General features: G+C 37.7%; 1 protein-coding gene across 11 annotated transcripts in view; it reads left to right on the top strand.

The window, feature by feature from the left end:
- The window catches only part of FHIT (fragile histidine triad), a 1,380,266-nt gene that overhangs the window by 1,106,019 nt on the left and 256,414 nt on the right, over nucleotides 1-17,833 (top strand). For all 11 annotated transcript variants that reach the window (XM_011358436.2, XM_011358435.2, XM_011358432.2 and 8 more), the window contains 2 exons: nucleotides 6,391-6,536; nucleotides 8,872-8,901. In XM_011358436.2, coding sequence (XP_011356738.1) covers nucleotides 6,391-6,536; nucleotides 8,872-8,901 — 176 coding nt within the window. The remainder of the gene's footprint in view (nucleotides 1-6,390; nucleotides 6,537-8,871; nucleotides 8,902-17,833) is intronic.

The raw sequence follows: 17,833 nt of genomic DNA, 5'->3' as shown, positions 1-17,833 counted from the left end.
TTAGGTACTTGACTAGTGCAAAGATTTCATTTGATTTCTTTCTTTAATTGTGTATTCTGGGTCAGCTGTGTCAGTAAGAGTTCAACACAGGCCCTGGCATATTGTCACACCAGGATACTGTCGCAAAAACACCCTGGTTACAGCCAAAAAAAACAGAGGTAGTCACTTCTGGACTGGTGGTAAAAGTGGAGAGGGAGAGAGAATACAAAAGCATTACCAAGTTTCCGGTAGTCCTTGGTGATATAAATGATGCTATGAGAAAGTCAGTGACTCCCAATAATTAGATTTCCAAAATCAAAGGGATTTTTCAGTGTGTCTAACAGCATGACCCACTGGCATTGACTGTAATCTAATCTTCCTCCAGAGTCTGCCAGCCCAGGGGAACCAAAGTTACCATGAAGCAACCCAAGTTCAAAGATGGAAAAGGGCCAAAATGCAGGCTCTGCCTCTCTCCTTAGTTCCTCCTGTTGAATCCCTGGTGCAAGATGATTCTCTGCTTTTTGATCTTACAGTTTTCTGTCAGGATGAGATCATACTCACTATCTCCTTTGCCCAGCACTGAGGCCCCCTTTCTTCATGGGATTAGATGTCTCCTCTGCTTTCTTTACTCAAGGGTAGGTGTTTCTCAGGACTTTACCAGTTTCGCACAGTATCTTTTATTTTATGAAACCCGTTATTCTCTCCCATGAACAGATGGACTCTGGGAATACAGGGCACCCTTTTACTAAGAAGGTAGACAGAGACTAATAATGAAAGCTACAAAAAGCACGACATCACAACATTATGGTTAATAACATGGACTTGACAATAAGACAGACTTGGGGTGAATTCTAGCTCTAGTCTCACATTGGAGTTGTACTGTCTTGCACAAGTTTCTTATTTTTTATAAGCTGCAATTTCCTTATCTGCAAAACAGGAATTATAATAGTATTTTATAGATTGGTTTGAAAGATTAAGTAAATTAGAATACGTATATAAATGAAACAGTGATTTTAGCCAAAGGAGGAATGCTTGACAGCTTTCCTTAAAGCTAAACATAAGTTGCTAGGCCATATTCAAGAACAGATTTGGTTCAGATTTAGAGAAATAGTTGCTGAATTTAGAAAATTTAAATGCAAGCTCATACCAAAAAGTTTATCTAACCCCTAGGCAGAATTAGATTCTGCCTCCTCTGTGCTCCTGCAACATTCTGTACTGATTTCTATCAATAATGCTCATCTCTCTGTGTTGTAATGATCTGTTTATACTGCGTGACAGTTTGGGACGTTAGAGTATGAATTCTTCAAGGTCAGTTACTCTGTTGAATTTATCTTGGCATCCTAAAGTATAGTACAAACCCTGGACTGAGAGAAGGCTCTTGTTGTGGAATGGATGGATGAGTGGGTTGCCAGCTAACCCACTGGTTCAATTACTCCCCCATTTGTAAAGTCCACTTTAAATCTCATCTGCACTCAGAAGTCTTCTTTGATTTTCCTCTACTATGAGGAATCTCTTCGTTAACTATTGGAACTAATTTGTAATGATTGCCCTACTTTTCTCTTTAAAAAAATGTTATGGGGTAAAAGGCGTTAAATATGTGGTGACATTGAAGAATTAAAAAAAATACATTAAAAAAAGAAAACAAGACCCTTACATATGCTGCCTACAAGAAACTCACTTCAGATCGAAAGACACACACAGACTGAAAGTAAAGGAATGGAAAAAGGTGTTTAAAAATTGTTATTACTAAATGGATGTCTTTACTTTAGATTGAAGGGAGAGATCAGTTTCCGTCCGATAATCTCTTTCGCAGGTTTTCTCACTTGATGAGTACTGGATAAACATATATTAAATTCAATTGAGTAGATTAACTTTTTTGAGAGTTATTACACATATTGGCTAAAAAGTCTCTTCAAAAGTATTCATTTCAAGCAAAGAGGACCCAGGAGGAAGTGTGTTCTTGTAGCCTTTGTATAATATGGGATTTGCCCATTAACAAAGCCTAAGAGTCTCCAAATTAAATTATACTGCATCTGTGATAGTACCTTAAAACAATTGGCACATAAACAGTGGCAGTAGAACTGTCTGCTGTTCTTCGAAATTAATTTGCTTTCTCCTAGTTGTTTGCCTAGGAGAAACATGTAGCACATGATACCTTCCACCTCAGGCAATATGGTGTTTTCTTAAGGCTTATGCACTTATTTTGAGAAAATACTTTTATTCTCAGATGAAGTTGTGAATAACACAATTTTGGTGCTCTCGTGTGTTTGCAGATGATATGATTCATTTTTCCAATTAGAAATGGCAAAAACTCCTCTAGTTGCATTGGAGAGTAATATGACTTATTTAATGGTGTCAATAACATATTTTCTGGTTGTGACTAGTCTTTAAAAGCATCAGCAGTGTTGTACAGGGTCATGAACATGTTCTAGAATGCTCAGATATTTTTTTCAGAAAGTTAAGATTTGTAAGATACCATAAGCTTTATCCAGTCTGCTGTTAAGATAGCATTATAGTCCTCAATTTAGGAAAAGAGCAATAGACCCTCCCCCAAATACTTCTAGTTTCCTTCAGGTACTTCCTTTTAATGTGATTCCTCTAAATCAGTAGTTGACACTGTAAGGCCCGTGGACCAAATCTAGCCGGCCTCCTCTTTTGTAAATAAAGGTTTACTGGGATATAACCACACCTAATAGTGTTTATATTGTGTATGGCTGCTTGGGCATATGGCCACCAAACCTAACATATTTACAACTGGCCCTTTGCAGAAAGAGCCTGCTGGCTTGCTTGAAATCCTTTATTAACTCATGTATATTTTCTGGTAGCCGTGGGATGATCCATAGCACTCAGGGGTCACTCATGGTTTCCCTGGAGCCCCTACCTTGCTAAGGCACCCCAGGTTTCCACTGTATCTGGTGCTCCTTTCTGCTTCTGTAGTCCTCTATGCTTAATCTGTGTCTCCCACAGTTTGGTAGCTATCTGTTTCAAATCCTTTCTCCTGGAATGGGGCAACAGGAGAACTTCTTATTCTCCTTTGCCGTTTTGAGCACCCAGCATAGTGTCTATAGTTAACTGGCACTCACTATTCATTGAATGGACAAATTACATTTCCTAGTCACAGTATATAAAGCAGCATTTTTCTATATTTACTTTACCTGAGACTCTGAATGTTTTAGAAACCACTTCTTTCTTGTTATAAAAGTTTTAAAAATGACTTACCTTCATAATTATATTTCCTTGAACTCATGAAAAATTAGTTTATATTACAAATGAGTTTACATGTCTCCAGCTCTCATCCAACATTAATTTTAACTATGCTAGATTTTAAGGATAAACCTCTTTGAATTAAAAAAAAAAAGAGGCTTATAGACTATCCCAATCTTATTAGATAATTGAAAAGTAAATGAATGTTTTCTCCATTTTATTAGTGTCTTAGTACTCAGAGGTGGCTGATATGAGGGTCTGGTTTATTATTTGTTCTTTCATTCCAGCAATACTTGTTAAGTGTCTCTGGTGTTATAGGTGGTGGTAAAATAGCAGTAAACACAACAAAGTTTTCACTCTTAAGGAGTTTACATTCTCATCTGGGTAGGTAGTAACCCACCAAGAAAATTACCAGCTATTGGCAAGGGCTATGGAAAGATTAAAATAAGATAATGTAAAAGTGAGTAAGCAGGTAGCAGTTTAATCCTCCTAGCACTTAAATGTTCCTTTGAGAAAGTGGCATTGGAATCTAAATAATAAGAAAGAAGCAAATGTGAAGATCATGGGGAATTGAATTCTAGGCAGAACAAACAGCCAAGAAAAAGGCTCCAAATCTGAGAAGGAGCTTAGTGTGTTTGAGGAACAGAAAGAAAGCAAAAGTAGCATATATGTAATGTGCAAGAGAGAGGTGGAGAAAGAGGGAGTTCGGGAGGTAGTAGGAGTCAGTCAGGATGTAGCCCATGGTGGAGTTAAAGCAAGATTCTTTTCTATTCTGGTTTTAAAGGAACTGAAAGAAGATGATTGATCCCGATTTTCTGATTCCGATTGGTGCCTAGAATGGCATGAGAAAGGTGTTAGATAGTGAATCTGCTGCTGGCCAGGTCATTTGCTCATACAGCACCCAGAACTCCAGACCCATCTATTTCCTTGTAGACTTGTGTGGAGCCTACCTGTGTGGCCACTTCCAGGTTCAGATGCCTGTTTGGCCATCCTCTGGGCCCCAACAAAACAAAGACAATGATCAATCACATTAACACCTGCCCAAGTAAGCACCCTTGAAAATGATCTCTATTTTATCTTATTATTTACATAGAATTGTGTTTGTGTGCATGTGTGTGCATTATATGCAGATAAAATGACTTCTTAACAAAGGGTTGGGTTATATACAGAGAATATCTGTTAGAACAGTGATGCCTAAATGGGTAGGTGAAATATAGTCACCTAAATGAGAATGTGTTTATCCTGTTTGTTTTGTGATATGTTGTATTACTATTATTAATGTTTAATTAAAGTAATAAATGTATGGGTATATCACCCTGAGGTTATGTGTATTATAAAACATCCGACAGATTCAGACATTTCGATTTGATTTCATAAACATTTTGAAGCATTAAAATTGGGTCAAGCCAATCCTTAGCATCAGACAAGCAAAATAGACAGATAATACCGCAAGGTGATTTTATTAAAAAGTATCTTCCAGATGTCATTGATATTACTAAAGTTACATTAGATACAAAGATCATCAGATTTACTCCACAAGTGTTCACTGTAATCAATTGCTTAAATAAATGTTCTTTCCCCACCTGGTCGTTGTATGTAGACATAGCCTACCACAGCAATTAAGAATATTGTTGGAAGTTTGAAAAGTTGTCATCTTGCTGTGGTTGGTGAAGTCAGGGCCTAAGGGAGGGTGTAAATTAAAGCACGGAGAACGAAGATGGGGAAAGGTCTCTTTCAACAAAGAAAAGCAACTCAGTGGGAGTAGAGACTGGCAATCTGCTAAAAGGAAATGAAAGGAAATTCTTCATTTTTAAACGGTTCATTGACCCATGATAATAAAGCAGCCCTGCCAAGGAAGGATAATTATCTTTTTAAGTATCAGATGCCCTGTGGGTGAAAGCCTCCCTTCTCCTCTCTTGAAAAATGAACTCAGATTAAACAAATGCTTCTTTTCCTAGTTTACCGTTGACATGAATTTCCTGATTATGAGCAAAATTAATCAGTTTTCCTTCTTTCTTTTTCCTCCCTTTCTGTTATGGAAATCAGGCCTGCCCAGCTGAGCTCAGTGCATTTCCCCTTGGGCCCTGAGTCCTACCAATAGTTTGATGGGCTAAAATGCTTGATATTCTGGTGAGACTAGCAATTGTAGAATGGTGGTTTTATTATGACCCTTAGCTGCTTAGCTTCAGGCAGAAGCATGTTCTCCTAAAACAAGAAAAAAGGAAAAAAGAAAGAGACAGTAAAGAACATTAGAGTGCTTTTTTCTCCTGCTGGCATCTAAAAACGAAACAAAAAATAAATCTCATGTGTGTGCATACGTGTATATATGTATATGTATCTACCCACACATATATAATGAGTTCAGAAAGAAAAAGGAATTGAAGTGTTATTGATGATGTAACATTGAATATTAATTTGCTACCAACAAATGATCAAATTTATATATCCTTTCTCTCTCTTGTTGTTTGTTTAGACCAATAATGTAAATACGTTGACCTGTCACACTTACAGAATGCATTAAGATAGTTTCATTTGCAATAATAGGCAACCCTTTTCTTTATAATTTACCTTCAACTGCCTTCTTGAATTCTTAATGGTTAGTTTGAGGAACCCTGGTCATAAATCATTTAACCACATCGCATGCATTTTGATTGTAGATGAAGGTCTCTGTATGTTTTCAGAATGTCTACTCTTTTTAAAAATAAAATAAAACTACGATTGCATTTTCATTACATATTTCTCTAAAGAAATTTTGAAATTAAAGTTTTAATCATGATGCTCTACATAGAGAAACAAAGTGGATATTCCAGTTGCGTTTCCAGCCCAGTGTCACTGGCTGCTTGAGAAGACAGCTTTAGAAGTCACAAAAGAATGGTCCAGAATAGATCTTGCCTCTTGGCATAGTTATCTCAGGCAGCACTTGAGTCTCTCTGAAGACTGTGCCCTTTCTCTTAAAAGAATTTCTTCAGTGCACTGCAGCTTCTCCTTCAAAGTATAAATAACCATGTTTGTAAGTTCTCTTTGAACTCCTTGGAGTTCGGTGATTGGAAAATATTTGTTTGTTTGTTTGTTTGTTTGTTTGTTTAATTTCTTAGTCTTTAAGAGTTCAGGCTCTGAGCCAAGGAGATTTAAGACTGTGGGCATAAACTTCTTGGTAAAAATACTACTCAAAGCAAGCAGATTGTCCCTTAACAGACCTCACTGAAGATGTCCTCGTGTGTCCTCTTCGTCCAGTGGAGCGCTTCCGAGATCTGTATCCCAATGAAGTGGCTGATTTGTTTCAGGCAACCCAGAGAGTCGGGACAGTAGTGGAGAAGCATTTCCAGGGAACTTCCCTTACCTTTGCCATGCAAGTGAGTGTACAGATGCTCAGAAATTATTTTTCTTTCTTTTCAAGTCCTAGCATTGGGCTTCCTCCTCTCTTTTAACCTGCTATTTCACTGAGAAGCCAGCTGCGGTGGTTCTCATATAATAGCAGAAGAAGATGTTACTAATTCAGAACCATCCTGCTGTCATTGGCCCTGAGGTAGGTTGTGGAATGTCTACTGAAACAATGTCCACAATATTGTTTATAAAACAGGAGGGAGTAGTGGATAAGTAATTTAATGGGCATTATGACAGTCCAGATCTTTTACTAGAACTAGGGCTGGAAGGGTCACTTTCATTTCGTGGTAACTATGTTTTATGCACCGCATGGGCTTAGCCCTGCTCCTGCAGTGGAGTAAAGATAAGCATGTTAGGTGTGGCCTTGCCTTCAGAGAGCAGACCTTTTCTCCATCTTTAAATCAAGCCTAGTAATTAATTACGAATTGGTCAGAAACTGGATTGTTTGAATATTTGGTGTGGCCTGCTTCCTAGTAAAGAAATGAGATGCCCCCAATCACCCTCAGAGATCTTTAGACAGAGATTGAGCCAACACCTGTGAATGTGGGAGGAGGTGTTCTACGGTGGATCACGAGCTGTGGGAATTGAGTAAATCAACAGCAATATACCATGAGCCTCTCCAAGTGCCCCATGGAAAGAGCCGAGGGTATCAGTGCATACTGCAGTCCTTTGTGGCCTTGAAATTTGGTGTCTCTGCAATAACTCTTTGGAAAGAAATGAATCATTCCATAATATGAGACCTTGTACTCAGGGCTTTCGTTAAATTGATTATTTAACATCCTTCTTCCTCTCTACCAAAGATAACACATAAAGAAAGCCACTGTTTACAGGTTATGAAAGGCTCTGATTAAAAATGCTCATCTGCTTATCAAAAAAATTTTTTTGGCCACTCTGTGTTATAGTATCTGACTTCACTATAAAATCCTGTGTGTGTGTTGTGTGTGTGTGTTTTGTGTGTGTGTGTGTGTGTGTGTGTGTGTGTGTATTATATGTCAAATCATTTGAGTCACCTTCAAACTGGTAGTTAAGCTCAGGGTGGGTCTATTAAGCTTATGCCATAAATCATATTTCCAAAGAGACCAAATGAAGACAAGTAGGTGAGGACATCTGTCAGTGTTAATGAAATGCTAAAAGAAAATTCACATTTATAGAAAGTGGCTAGTGTTGGTTATCTAACATGATTCACTAGAAAGCTAATTGTGTAAATATAGGAAATGACCTGCGCTTTGAGTACTTTCATATATGCGGTGTTTTGAAACTTCTTTTAACTTTAACCCACAGTAAGATATATATTTATTTCACAATCATGTATACTCCCCACATATACATACGCAGATATAGGAAACCAGTGTTTCACAAAACAATGTTTACACATTCTGTGCACTCCAATAGTTTTTGTTCTGTTATCTGATTTCTTTCATTTTTAGTGCTGATCACAACCCATTAACTTGACTTCCTGACCCACTAATGGGTTGTGTCTCCAAGTTTGAAAACCACTGCTTACACAATTCTGCTTGATACTGGCCCCACTGCAGAGCAAAAATTCTCACCTCATTAGTCTAGGTCATGGAGGCAGAAAGATTTGCCGAAAGTTTTAGAGTTCTAATTCAATTTTGGAATTTCTGATTGTAGAGACATTACTTGTTCTGCTTTCCCCAAAGCAGCTAAGCCCTTGCTTTGACTTTGTATTGTCTGGTGACCGGGTGAGTTTGCTCATTTTCAATAAGCAAATAGTTTTGTTGGGCTTCAGAAAGCTGAGAGAAGGAGCTAGAATGGGAAAAGGGCCCAGCTACAGAGCTCTGTCACCTTTCTCTCTCAAGGTCAGCACAGCCAGAGAGGGCACACTCTTAGGTGCTCATCCCGTATGAGATAACTCATATTCTTGCATAATGAATTACGTTCATCGCAGATTTCCTGAGTAGAGATTTAGAGTAGTCAGACATTAATTAAACCACATCTGATTTAAAGATAACCAAAAGGTGTGATACTTCACCTCCCTGAACATTTTCAGCTTTCCTTTAATGCAATTAAAACCATAGCTGAGAGCAAAGAGCATGAAAAGTAGCAAGGGGGTAGGCTCACTGGATAATTTATATCATTTTTATGCATAACTTCTCACTCTCAGGCGAAAATGGAGAACTGTCTGGTCCCACACATTTGAAGAGAATGGTTCCCAAGAGAATACTATAAATTAACACACAATGAAATTGGATCTAAATTATTAACAGGCGATATTTCTGAATAAGCAAGAGATACCAGCTATCTGTTCTCACCTCTGTGTTTTTTTTTTTTTCCTACTTCTAGGATGGCCCCGAAGCTGGACAGACTGTGAAGGTGAGTGCTTATTATGTGCATACAAATTAATAAGGGGCAATTATGAGAACTAATAAAAAATCACACTGAGTCATTTGCAGCACATTGCTGTTTCATTATGTTATCTTCGAGGTCAGAGAGACCCTCAGTGTTAGAGACATGAATCCTGACATTATAAACTCTGCCAAGCAATATGTTTCCCATTAGTTTACAAGACATTTACCATTTGTGATAAAATTATTATCGTGCAAATGCTAAACAGAAACTAAATCAAGGCGTCCTAAAGCAGAAACTGAAGTCAAAGGAGTTCATGTGAGGTGGTATGTAGGAAACAGCACTTAAGCCAAGTGTGAGTCTGTGGGTCCCATTTGAAGCCTGGGTGTCTTTGACACACCTTCCCGCCCTTTACACATTCTCTGTTTGCATCATCGTTCTTGAGAGAAGGGCTCATGGCTGTGGTCGCCCCAGGTTGTCCTTTCACTCCTCACCACGTGCTCCTGTTCGCCTTCTCTCCGTGCACACACCTGCTTTTCCTCCCTTTGTACGTAATGCCAAATTCTAACCTAATGGAGTTAGTGGAGCTCAAAGATGGGTTTTTAAGTGTGCTAGAAAAGGGAAGGAGGATTTATTAGGATAGTCCTTGTTCCCCTAGTGAAGTAAAATAAAAAGACTAAAATGTTGGCTGATTTTGAAGCTAGGTTTCAGCCCCCGTCAGACAAGTGCAAATTCCTGTGCAGTTGGGTCCTATGCCTAAATCATTGAAAAGTCTACTGGCTTTTTCCTCTGGCATTAGAAATCAGAAGCAAGTAAACTTGGGGTGCTAATATTATACTTTGTGAAATAAGAGTTTATGGCTCTGACACCGGCTGTGAGTGGAAAAGGTAATGGTTGGTATCAAGCAATACCAAATAAACATAGTTCTCTTTTGATCTTAGTTTGCATGTGGCTTTAATGTTTACTTAGCTACTTTGAGGCTTTTAAAATAGAATCTCTAGGAAGTACTCTTGAGGAGCAAATGTCCTATAGGGTCTGTCACCACATTTCTTACGATAAAACGGAGAGCTAGCTTTCTGATTGTTCCAGACATATGATGTGATAGGGCAGAGGGAACTCTCAGCTTTACTCCACCTCACTGTCCATCTAAATAGCTAGAGGCTAAAGAAAAGTGTAATAGGAACAGCTTCTTTTTGAAATTTTCTTGAAAAACAGAACACGAACGTTTAAATTTGGTTACTATTTTTTAAAAAACTCAACATTTAAGTGTAAATTCCAACAATACCAGATTAGTTAGCTGCATTATGCAGTATCTATATGATGGAATTCCTTCAACCCGTGAAAGTGATGCGTAGAGGCGTAGTTAGTATCAGGGGGGAATGCGCAAACCAAATCCAGTGGAATGCACAGGTTGATAATATGCACATACTAAACATAGCTAATATTTATATGAATGTTTAGCTTATAGGATCTCAACATTTCATTTCAGAATTCTGAAAGGGACATTAAAATTATTTCCTGTACAAGTAGACTTTGAATTGAGACAGAAAGTAGATGAGCGTTTGCCAGGGGCTAGAGAGAAGGGACCGGGGAGTGACTGCTAATGAGTAAGTGGTGATGTAAAGGTTGTAGAATCAGATAGAGGTGATGGTTGTACAACTTTGTGAATATTTGAAGGCTGCTGAATTACACACCTTAAAGTGGTAAATTTTATGGTATTTAGATTATATCTCAATTTGGATTACATCTCTATCTGGCCAAAATTTGTAATGGTTTTGTTACTGTCGATGGTGAGAATAGAGTAATTCTTAGCATATAGTACTATTATATGAATTTTGGAATATGGTTATTATCATCGCACCATTCTTATTTAGCTTAAGTTGTTTTTTATTTTATTTTATTTTTTTGTTGTTGTTGTTTTTTACCAGTAGATTATACTGTTTGGGGCATCTTTCAACTGTTTCCAACCTGATCACAGAATATTCCCTAGAGGAGTTAGTGAGGCCATCTCAAGTTCTTTGCGATGGTTAAAAGAAAATAATCATACACATACATATAAAAACCTCAGTGGATGGCAAAGGTATGAAAACTGTCCTTTTAGGCCAAGACTACAAATCTAAAATTATCTAATCTATGTTTTTCCAAGTATGATTCTCGTACTCCCTATGCGAAAATTGATTTTGGTGTTAGTTTAAAAAAGTCGTTGATTATCCGTTCTTATTCTACTGATTTAGAACCTTTGTGGTTAGGGCTTGGGGGTCTTCACTGTTAACAAGCACACCCCATGACTTTAGATATTTTTCAGAGTGTAGATAGGTACTGGGCTTGCTGTTTTATGGTGATAACATAGTAGGTGGTAATGACCACATAAACTTGACCCGTGGAAGCCAGTTTTATAGCCAGCCCCTCCTGGGAGCAAAGCAGTATCTCCAACAGTCAATTGTTCAGTTCTGAAAACTGCACTTCAAGACTGAGCACTTAATATTTTGAAATCCATACAGTTGTACATTTCAAGTCAGCATTTGATAGCCTGCCATGGAAAACACAGTGCCTGTTCTCATCTTTGCCTCTGTGCCTTACTCTTGGTATTCCGTGTGATGCCAGAGTTCTAAACCATTTTTGTTTTGGGCTAGGTGGTATTAGCAACAGACCCAGTAATGTTATCTTCCTCTGAAGCTACTGTTGTTCTTGTTAGTGACTCTGCGCTACTGCGCTCATTTCACGAACATGGTACCACTTTAGTTTTTTGTTGTTGTTGTTTCATGGGCTTTAAATTCTGCTTTGCAAAGAAACAAGGGTGGCCTCGCTCTCTAAGTCATTTGTAGCAGGAAAGAGAAATATCGAAGTAAAAAAATGACCTCTTGTTTTTTAATTGAATATTAACTCTCCTTTTGAGTTTAAAAATAGTAGTGCGCTGCTCTCCACTAGGTGATTACTGCAATGATTTGGACGCCCTGCCGGGTTGGGAAACAATCTCTTTCTTCTGGTCTCAGCCATGTATCTCTATGTGCATTTACGTATCACCATATCGTGTATAACCATAGATGGCTATAGTTATCAGCGTTCTCTGACAACTCCACCTTATCTGAAGTAGCCCTCCTAAAACTGCTTACTCCCTGTCCTGTCGCCTTACTTGGTTTCATTCAAGACATTCTTCATCGACTTTGTGTGTTTGTTTTTCTTCCCCTATGTATTGTCTCTTTAGTCCTTCCAGAATGTGAACTTCATGAGGACCTGCATTTTGTCATTGTTTATTTTGGCTCCCTTGAGAAGTATAGGGAGGAGAATGGAAATGATGATGGCATTTCATATGAGAGAACAAATCTCTGCTTTTGAGTTTTTAACTTCAGTTGACATGAAGTAGCAGATGATATAAACTTGTATTCCAGTGTGCAGTCAGGGGTCTGGGTTTCCTGGAGTTTCTATCAAGAATCTCCCATATTTCAGGTGTCGCTGACAAAGACCAAAATTTTCTCTATTCGGGTACCAAAATCAAACTCCAAAGTGTAATTCCATCTAGCCAAAACATTAAGGCAATGTTTGGTCCTTTAAAAGAGATGCTGCTTCATAAGTTTAATTTGAGCTATCTTTTAGAACAATTACTATGTATATCTTTGGGTGGGAGGGAGTTTTAAGTATGTTAAAGAGAGAGATTTGTGGCAATCTAGAATCTCATAAGAGCTATTTATAGAATATGATTGCTTACACTCTTCTGTGTTTATGGTGCTCGAATCCTCTACTTAGATATTTAATTTTATAGTATTAATGCAGTGGGAAGTGTTTCTTAATAACTGTTGAGATATTAGCAATTACTTTTCAGATCACTTAGGGAAGAACAAGAAAAAGAATTCTTTAAAGAAGAGTGATTTGAAACTTAAAAAACAAACGAACTCATTTCCTAAGGAGTCTCTGTGGTCCTAAAACAGATTTTCCATACAGTGATCTGTTAATCTTTTTAATTCATGAACATGGAGGATATTTTAGCTCTTCATAAAGTCCAGTTATTGATATATTTTGGCATCAGTCAAAAAGTTCCATAGGGATATTAGCTCTACTAAATTACTAGCTGTGTGACTTTAGGCCAGCCTCTTAACCTCTCTGAACATCCATTTCCACATTTTTCAAATGGGGGAAACCCTATCTATTGTACTGAATGATGGTGTGGAGAAACTGACATGAATAGAGATGGCCCAGTCTACCACATACTGTGCTTCTGGGACCTTATGCATATTTCTTCATCTTAATCTTACCCTCAGTTTTCTCATAGGCTAAGCCTGAGTTTTGGGAACTGAACCTGGAATTGAAATTGTCTGTAGCCCTGATGAGTTCACTTAATTATTATACAATGAATTCTCTCACTACTGATTATTGCCTTTAAGCTTAAATTCTTGAGAAAACTTTCTTCTGATCATATGAATTCTGCTATTTGAATATGTAGCTTTAACTTGTTATAGAAGTGACCACTTGAACATTCAGAAATCTGCCTTATTAATTGGGGGTGAGGAATGGGATCTCTACCCTGATATTTTTAGCCTCTGCTATTACCCTTAGGTGGTAATGAGTAAGTCATGGTTCTGAGCCAACAGTGTGCTTAACAATTACTTGAAGTAGGTTTTCACAGAACAGAAACCTGCCTGCCTCCTATGATGATTCAGTAGGTCTGCTGTGGGAGCCAGGACTCTGCATTTTAAGAGACATCACAAGTGATTCCCATGTACACATCACTCCAGTGCAAAGTCACTTACCAAAGAAATGACAAGAAGATGTGGAACAATCTCCACATAGCTGCTTGCTTTCAACCCAAAGGAATTCCTAAAATGTGTGTATAGAAAGGAGAAACCAACATCTTAAGAGTAAAAATGATTCTACTTGATTGTTATTTATTAATTTCATCTAGAGAAATTTCAGGAGAGCAGTAATTTACCAGACAACTTTTATCCTTTGATTAAAGCCACGGTGAAAAGTGCTTTGCCTATGTTTATACCTAATACATGTATTTACTGCCAGAAGAATTAGTAACTTCAGGATGAAGTAGCTTTTATCTTGTGGAATTGCCTTACAATTTGCATCTCTGCTCTCAGAATGAATCCAATTTGTCTGGGTTCAGTAAACCAAAAACAATTTCAGCCCTCAGGGGGTTGGTTTGTGTGTACATCTGGAAGTGGATGCCTCCATGCCCACCCTTCTCCTCTGGCATGTCCATGTCTCTGATTCTCCCTCCTTCTTGGTGATTTGGGGGCAAAATCCCTGGTCTCTGGCTCTTCAGGGTGGAGAAGGGATCATGAGCCTGACTGTCTCCTATGGGAAACTTTCTCCTACTAAACCCTCAAGCTCTTGTCTAAGTAGTGATCAAATCATCACATTTTTCCATTTCTAATTGGTTAATTTTTATTTAAATGGTGTCATTTGGGTCAAAGCACTGAAAGAAAAATTAACCATGCCCTTCTGGTATTCTCCTATTCCTATTTATTTATTTCCCTGTTCTTTCAAACAGGCAGCTTAGGAGGGTAGAGTGGTGGGGTGCTGGAGATCGAGTGAGGGTAGAGGGGAAAAGTTGTCAGGATTAAAACACACTGATGAAGAAGGAGGACTCTGGAGGCAGATAGCCTGTTTCAGTCCCAGAGACATTGCCTACCGGTTGTATGACCCAGCAAAAGTCAACTCGTCCTAGCCCCAACATTTATTTATAGATTTATAAAACCAGGGTTATCGATGGTATCCTACTTCATATGGGTGTGTGAAGACCAAATGGGTTAATGCACATAAATGCCTTTAAAATAGCACTTGGCTCATAGGAACATCTCAAAAATGTTCGCTATAATTATTATAGTTTTTACTTAATCCTTACAACCCTCAAAAGTGGGCATTAATATTTTATTCTTGGGAAAACCAAGGTTTGTAGAGGTAAAGTGACTTATCAATGCATGTACACAATTGACAGATAGTAGAGGTGGGATTTAAACTCAAGCCTGTTCAGAAGCCCAACTCTGCAGTATATCATGTGGCCAGCTGTTCCCACAAACACCTTGAATCCAGCAAGCACAGGCAAAGATCTGCAAGAAGAAGTTTTGTAAATATGTTGTCACCCTGAACACAAATTAATCTGCATTATTTTGCTCTGCTTGGAATAATGTTGGTTTCCATCTAAAAATACCCACAGGACTCTCCTTGTTTATTATACAGGTGAAAGTTGACCAACCTAAATGCTGCTTTATTGCTGTATGTCAATTTATAGCAGAATTATATGTTTTAGATGTTTAGTTTTTTTATTAGTGCTACTGAACAAATTCCTTTAGTTATTAGAGGCTCTGACATACAGCAAAGTGGATATTTGGCTGTAAACTTAATTTTGAGATCTGTAACACAAAAAATGTAGAAAATACTGCAGATACTTTTTGTTGTTGTTGCGCCATTCCCCAAGGTACCACAATACCAGGTCAATGCATGGAGTGGACGGAATAAGCTCCTATTCCAACTCCCTGCGCCAAAAATCCATTTAATATACTGTCCTTGGATAGAGGACGTGCAGATACATTTTTAATGTCAATGTTTTACAAGTTTTAGTAGACTGTCTTTTACACATGATGCTTAGAGCTTAGAGTTTAGAAAAATCAAATACCCTGTGAAAGGCAACGTGCTTTATAGACCCTAAAATGCTACATAAATATAGGATGTTATTCAGAATCACCTTCTACCTCTGTCGATGCAGTAAGGGCAGTTACTCACTCACTGGTGTTATTTTGCTTTGGGACACTAGGTGCTCAGTAAATAATCACTGAAGGAATTATTCTCTCTCACTATTTTACTCTGTATGTTTAGGCCTGGGAAATAATGTATCAAATTCTCTAATTCCACATAACTAGCTCACTGCACGTTGAAAGTTTTAAACCTGTGACATCTAAATAATTGGCTTGTCAAAAATGTCAATTCTGTAAAAAAATAAAATAAAAGGAAAGAAAAGGTAAAATATACTCAGCCCAATTAATCATGTGACAAAGATTCTACAGTTTTGATTAAATGTAAGTGCTTGATTAGGGTTCAGTAGATGAGCCATCTGGTATTGACCACACCACACACCTGAAATACAGAATGGGGAGTGAACGGCCATAAAACTATGTGTACTTTGGTTGTAATTGGACATTTCAGCTAAAGCAGATCCAGATGATGTTACAAATTTTGCTTCAGGAGTTATTAACAGAAGAAATAATCAAACATAAAATCAGGTTACGTAGAGGCTAGGTATATAAGTTTAAAAAAATGCAAATCTAAATATCACTTAGGCATATGAACACAAAAAGGGTTGGGATGCCCCGAGGGAGGTAGTAAGGAGAAGGAGCCTGTCATTGGATGTAAGGGTTAGTTGGGTAATGTGTATCTCGTTGCTTATTATGTTATTTATATTGTTAGTATCTTGATATAAATATATTTAAAATATGTAGCTATATCTATAATTTTATTTCACAGTGGTTTCATTGGAAAATTTTTATTAAAGTGACTATTATAATTAATTCTTTTTGCTTCATTATCTTTAGCATATAACTAGTTCTCAAACCTCCTATTTTAAAACTGCTAACGATGAGGTCCATGAAATAGATTTCTGAAAAGCCCGCAGTTGATTACGATGGTTTCCCAGATTTATGAACTGCATACGTTTATGAACTAAATACATTTTGATTCTTGGTCTAAATGACCTGGACTTGATTCTTTCTTCCATATTCTGAATATCTTGAATTATTCAGTCCATTTCAGGGGCTCTTCTTTGCCCTTTTTGTCAAAGCTGTTGATAAAATAATTCTCAAGACCCAAAAGTAGCTAGGAAAGTAAGGATTTGATGACTGAGTCTGGGTCAGATGGAAACCAGCTTAATGAAGAATAGATATGGCAACCTGCAGAGCCACAGACATGAAAGAATTAGAATAATGACCTTCCTAACGACAGACATTTGAGTGAAAAATATTAGGTTGCTGAGGATCTGTAATGGCCCTCAGGCCAAACACAGTGAGAAATTCTTCCCCACTTCTATATGAATTATGTTAGTGCTAGAAAGGGTAATTGTGAAATTTTAACTTCATGTGTCATGAAGCATCAATTTTACACCTGTAGTTCATAGCAGATCCCCTCTCTGGAGAAGCCTCTTGTCCACCAAGGTTAGGGAAATAAAAACGTCTGTGGCTGGAAGCTTTCTTTAACTGGATTAATCCCAAACTTCAGTGGGAAAGGACAAAAACAATGGTTTGAAATCCTTCTGACTCATTCAACATAAAGATAATATTATTGAAATTTGGTAATGAAAACCATTTCTTTCCCTGATAATTTACCCCTTTAAATAAGCTTTTCTTGTTTCTGATGTTACATGAAAAATAAACCTGCAGTTGTTTAGGGTGTTGACCTTACCTAAAGTGGTTTGGAAGAACAAACAACATTGAATGAACAAAGTAAATTTACCAAATGTTCTCTTACTTTGTGGTGAAATCCATTTATCCTAATGTTCACATTCAAATCTTCCACCCTAGGTTCTATTTATCACTTCTGTTCCCTGAAGAAAATAAATTTTTTTTTATCATGCTTTCTATACTGGTGCCCTGGGAAACAACCCAACAGGGCCTTTTATTTATGTTTCAATTCATCCCTTGGTTTTAAATGGTATAAGTTCCCAGATGTCATTAGGTTCTAGCAGTGTAATTCTGATGAAACTGTTCACCCATGGAAGGAATAAATGTGATCCCAAGCTCAGCTCTGCTATCAGATGACCAGAGATGAAATTCACTCTTGAGGAAGACACTCAGACCCTGGGAAAACTCAGAGAATCCCAGAAGGGAAAGTGACCTTGGAAGTCTGTAGTATCATCACCTATTGTGCAAATGATCTCCCTCTGTAGCCTTCAAATTGGTCTTTCATCTTTCTCTATACCTGGAAACCAGTACACAGTATCTGCTTCTAGTTCTTAACAGCTCTGATC

This window comes from Pteropus vampyrus, unplaced genomic scaffold (genome assembly GCF_000151845.1).
Source record: "Pteropus vampyrus isolate Shadow unplaced genomic scaffold, Pvam_2.0 Scaffold41, whole genome shotgun sequence".
Taxonomy (NCBI): domain Eukaryota; kingdom Metazoa; phylum Chordata; class Mammalia; order Chiroptera; family Pteropodidae; genus Pteropus; species Pteropus vampyrus.
Note: the sequence above shows the minus strand (reverse complement) of the source record. Positions and strands in the feature narration are given on the sequence as shown.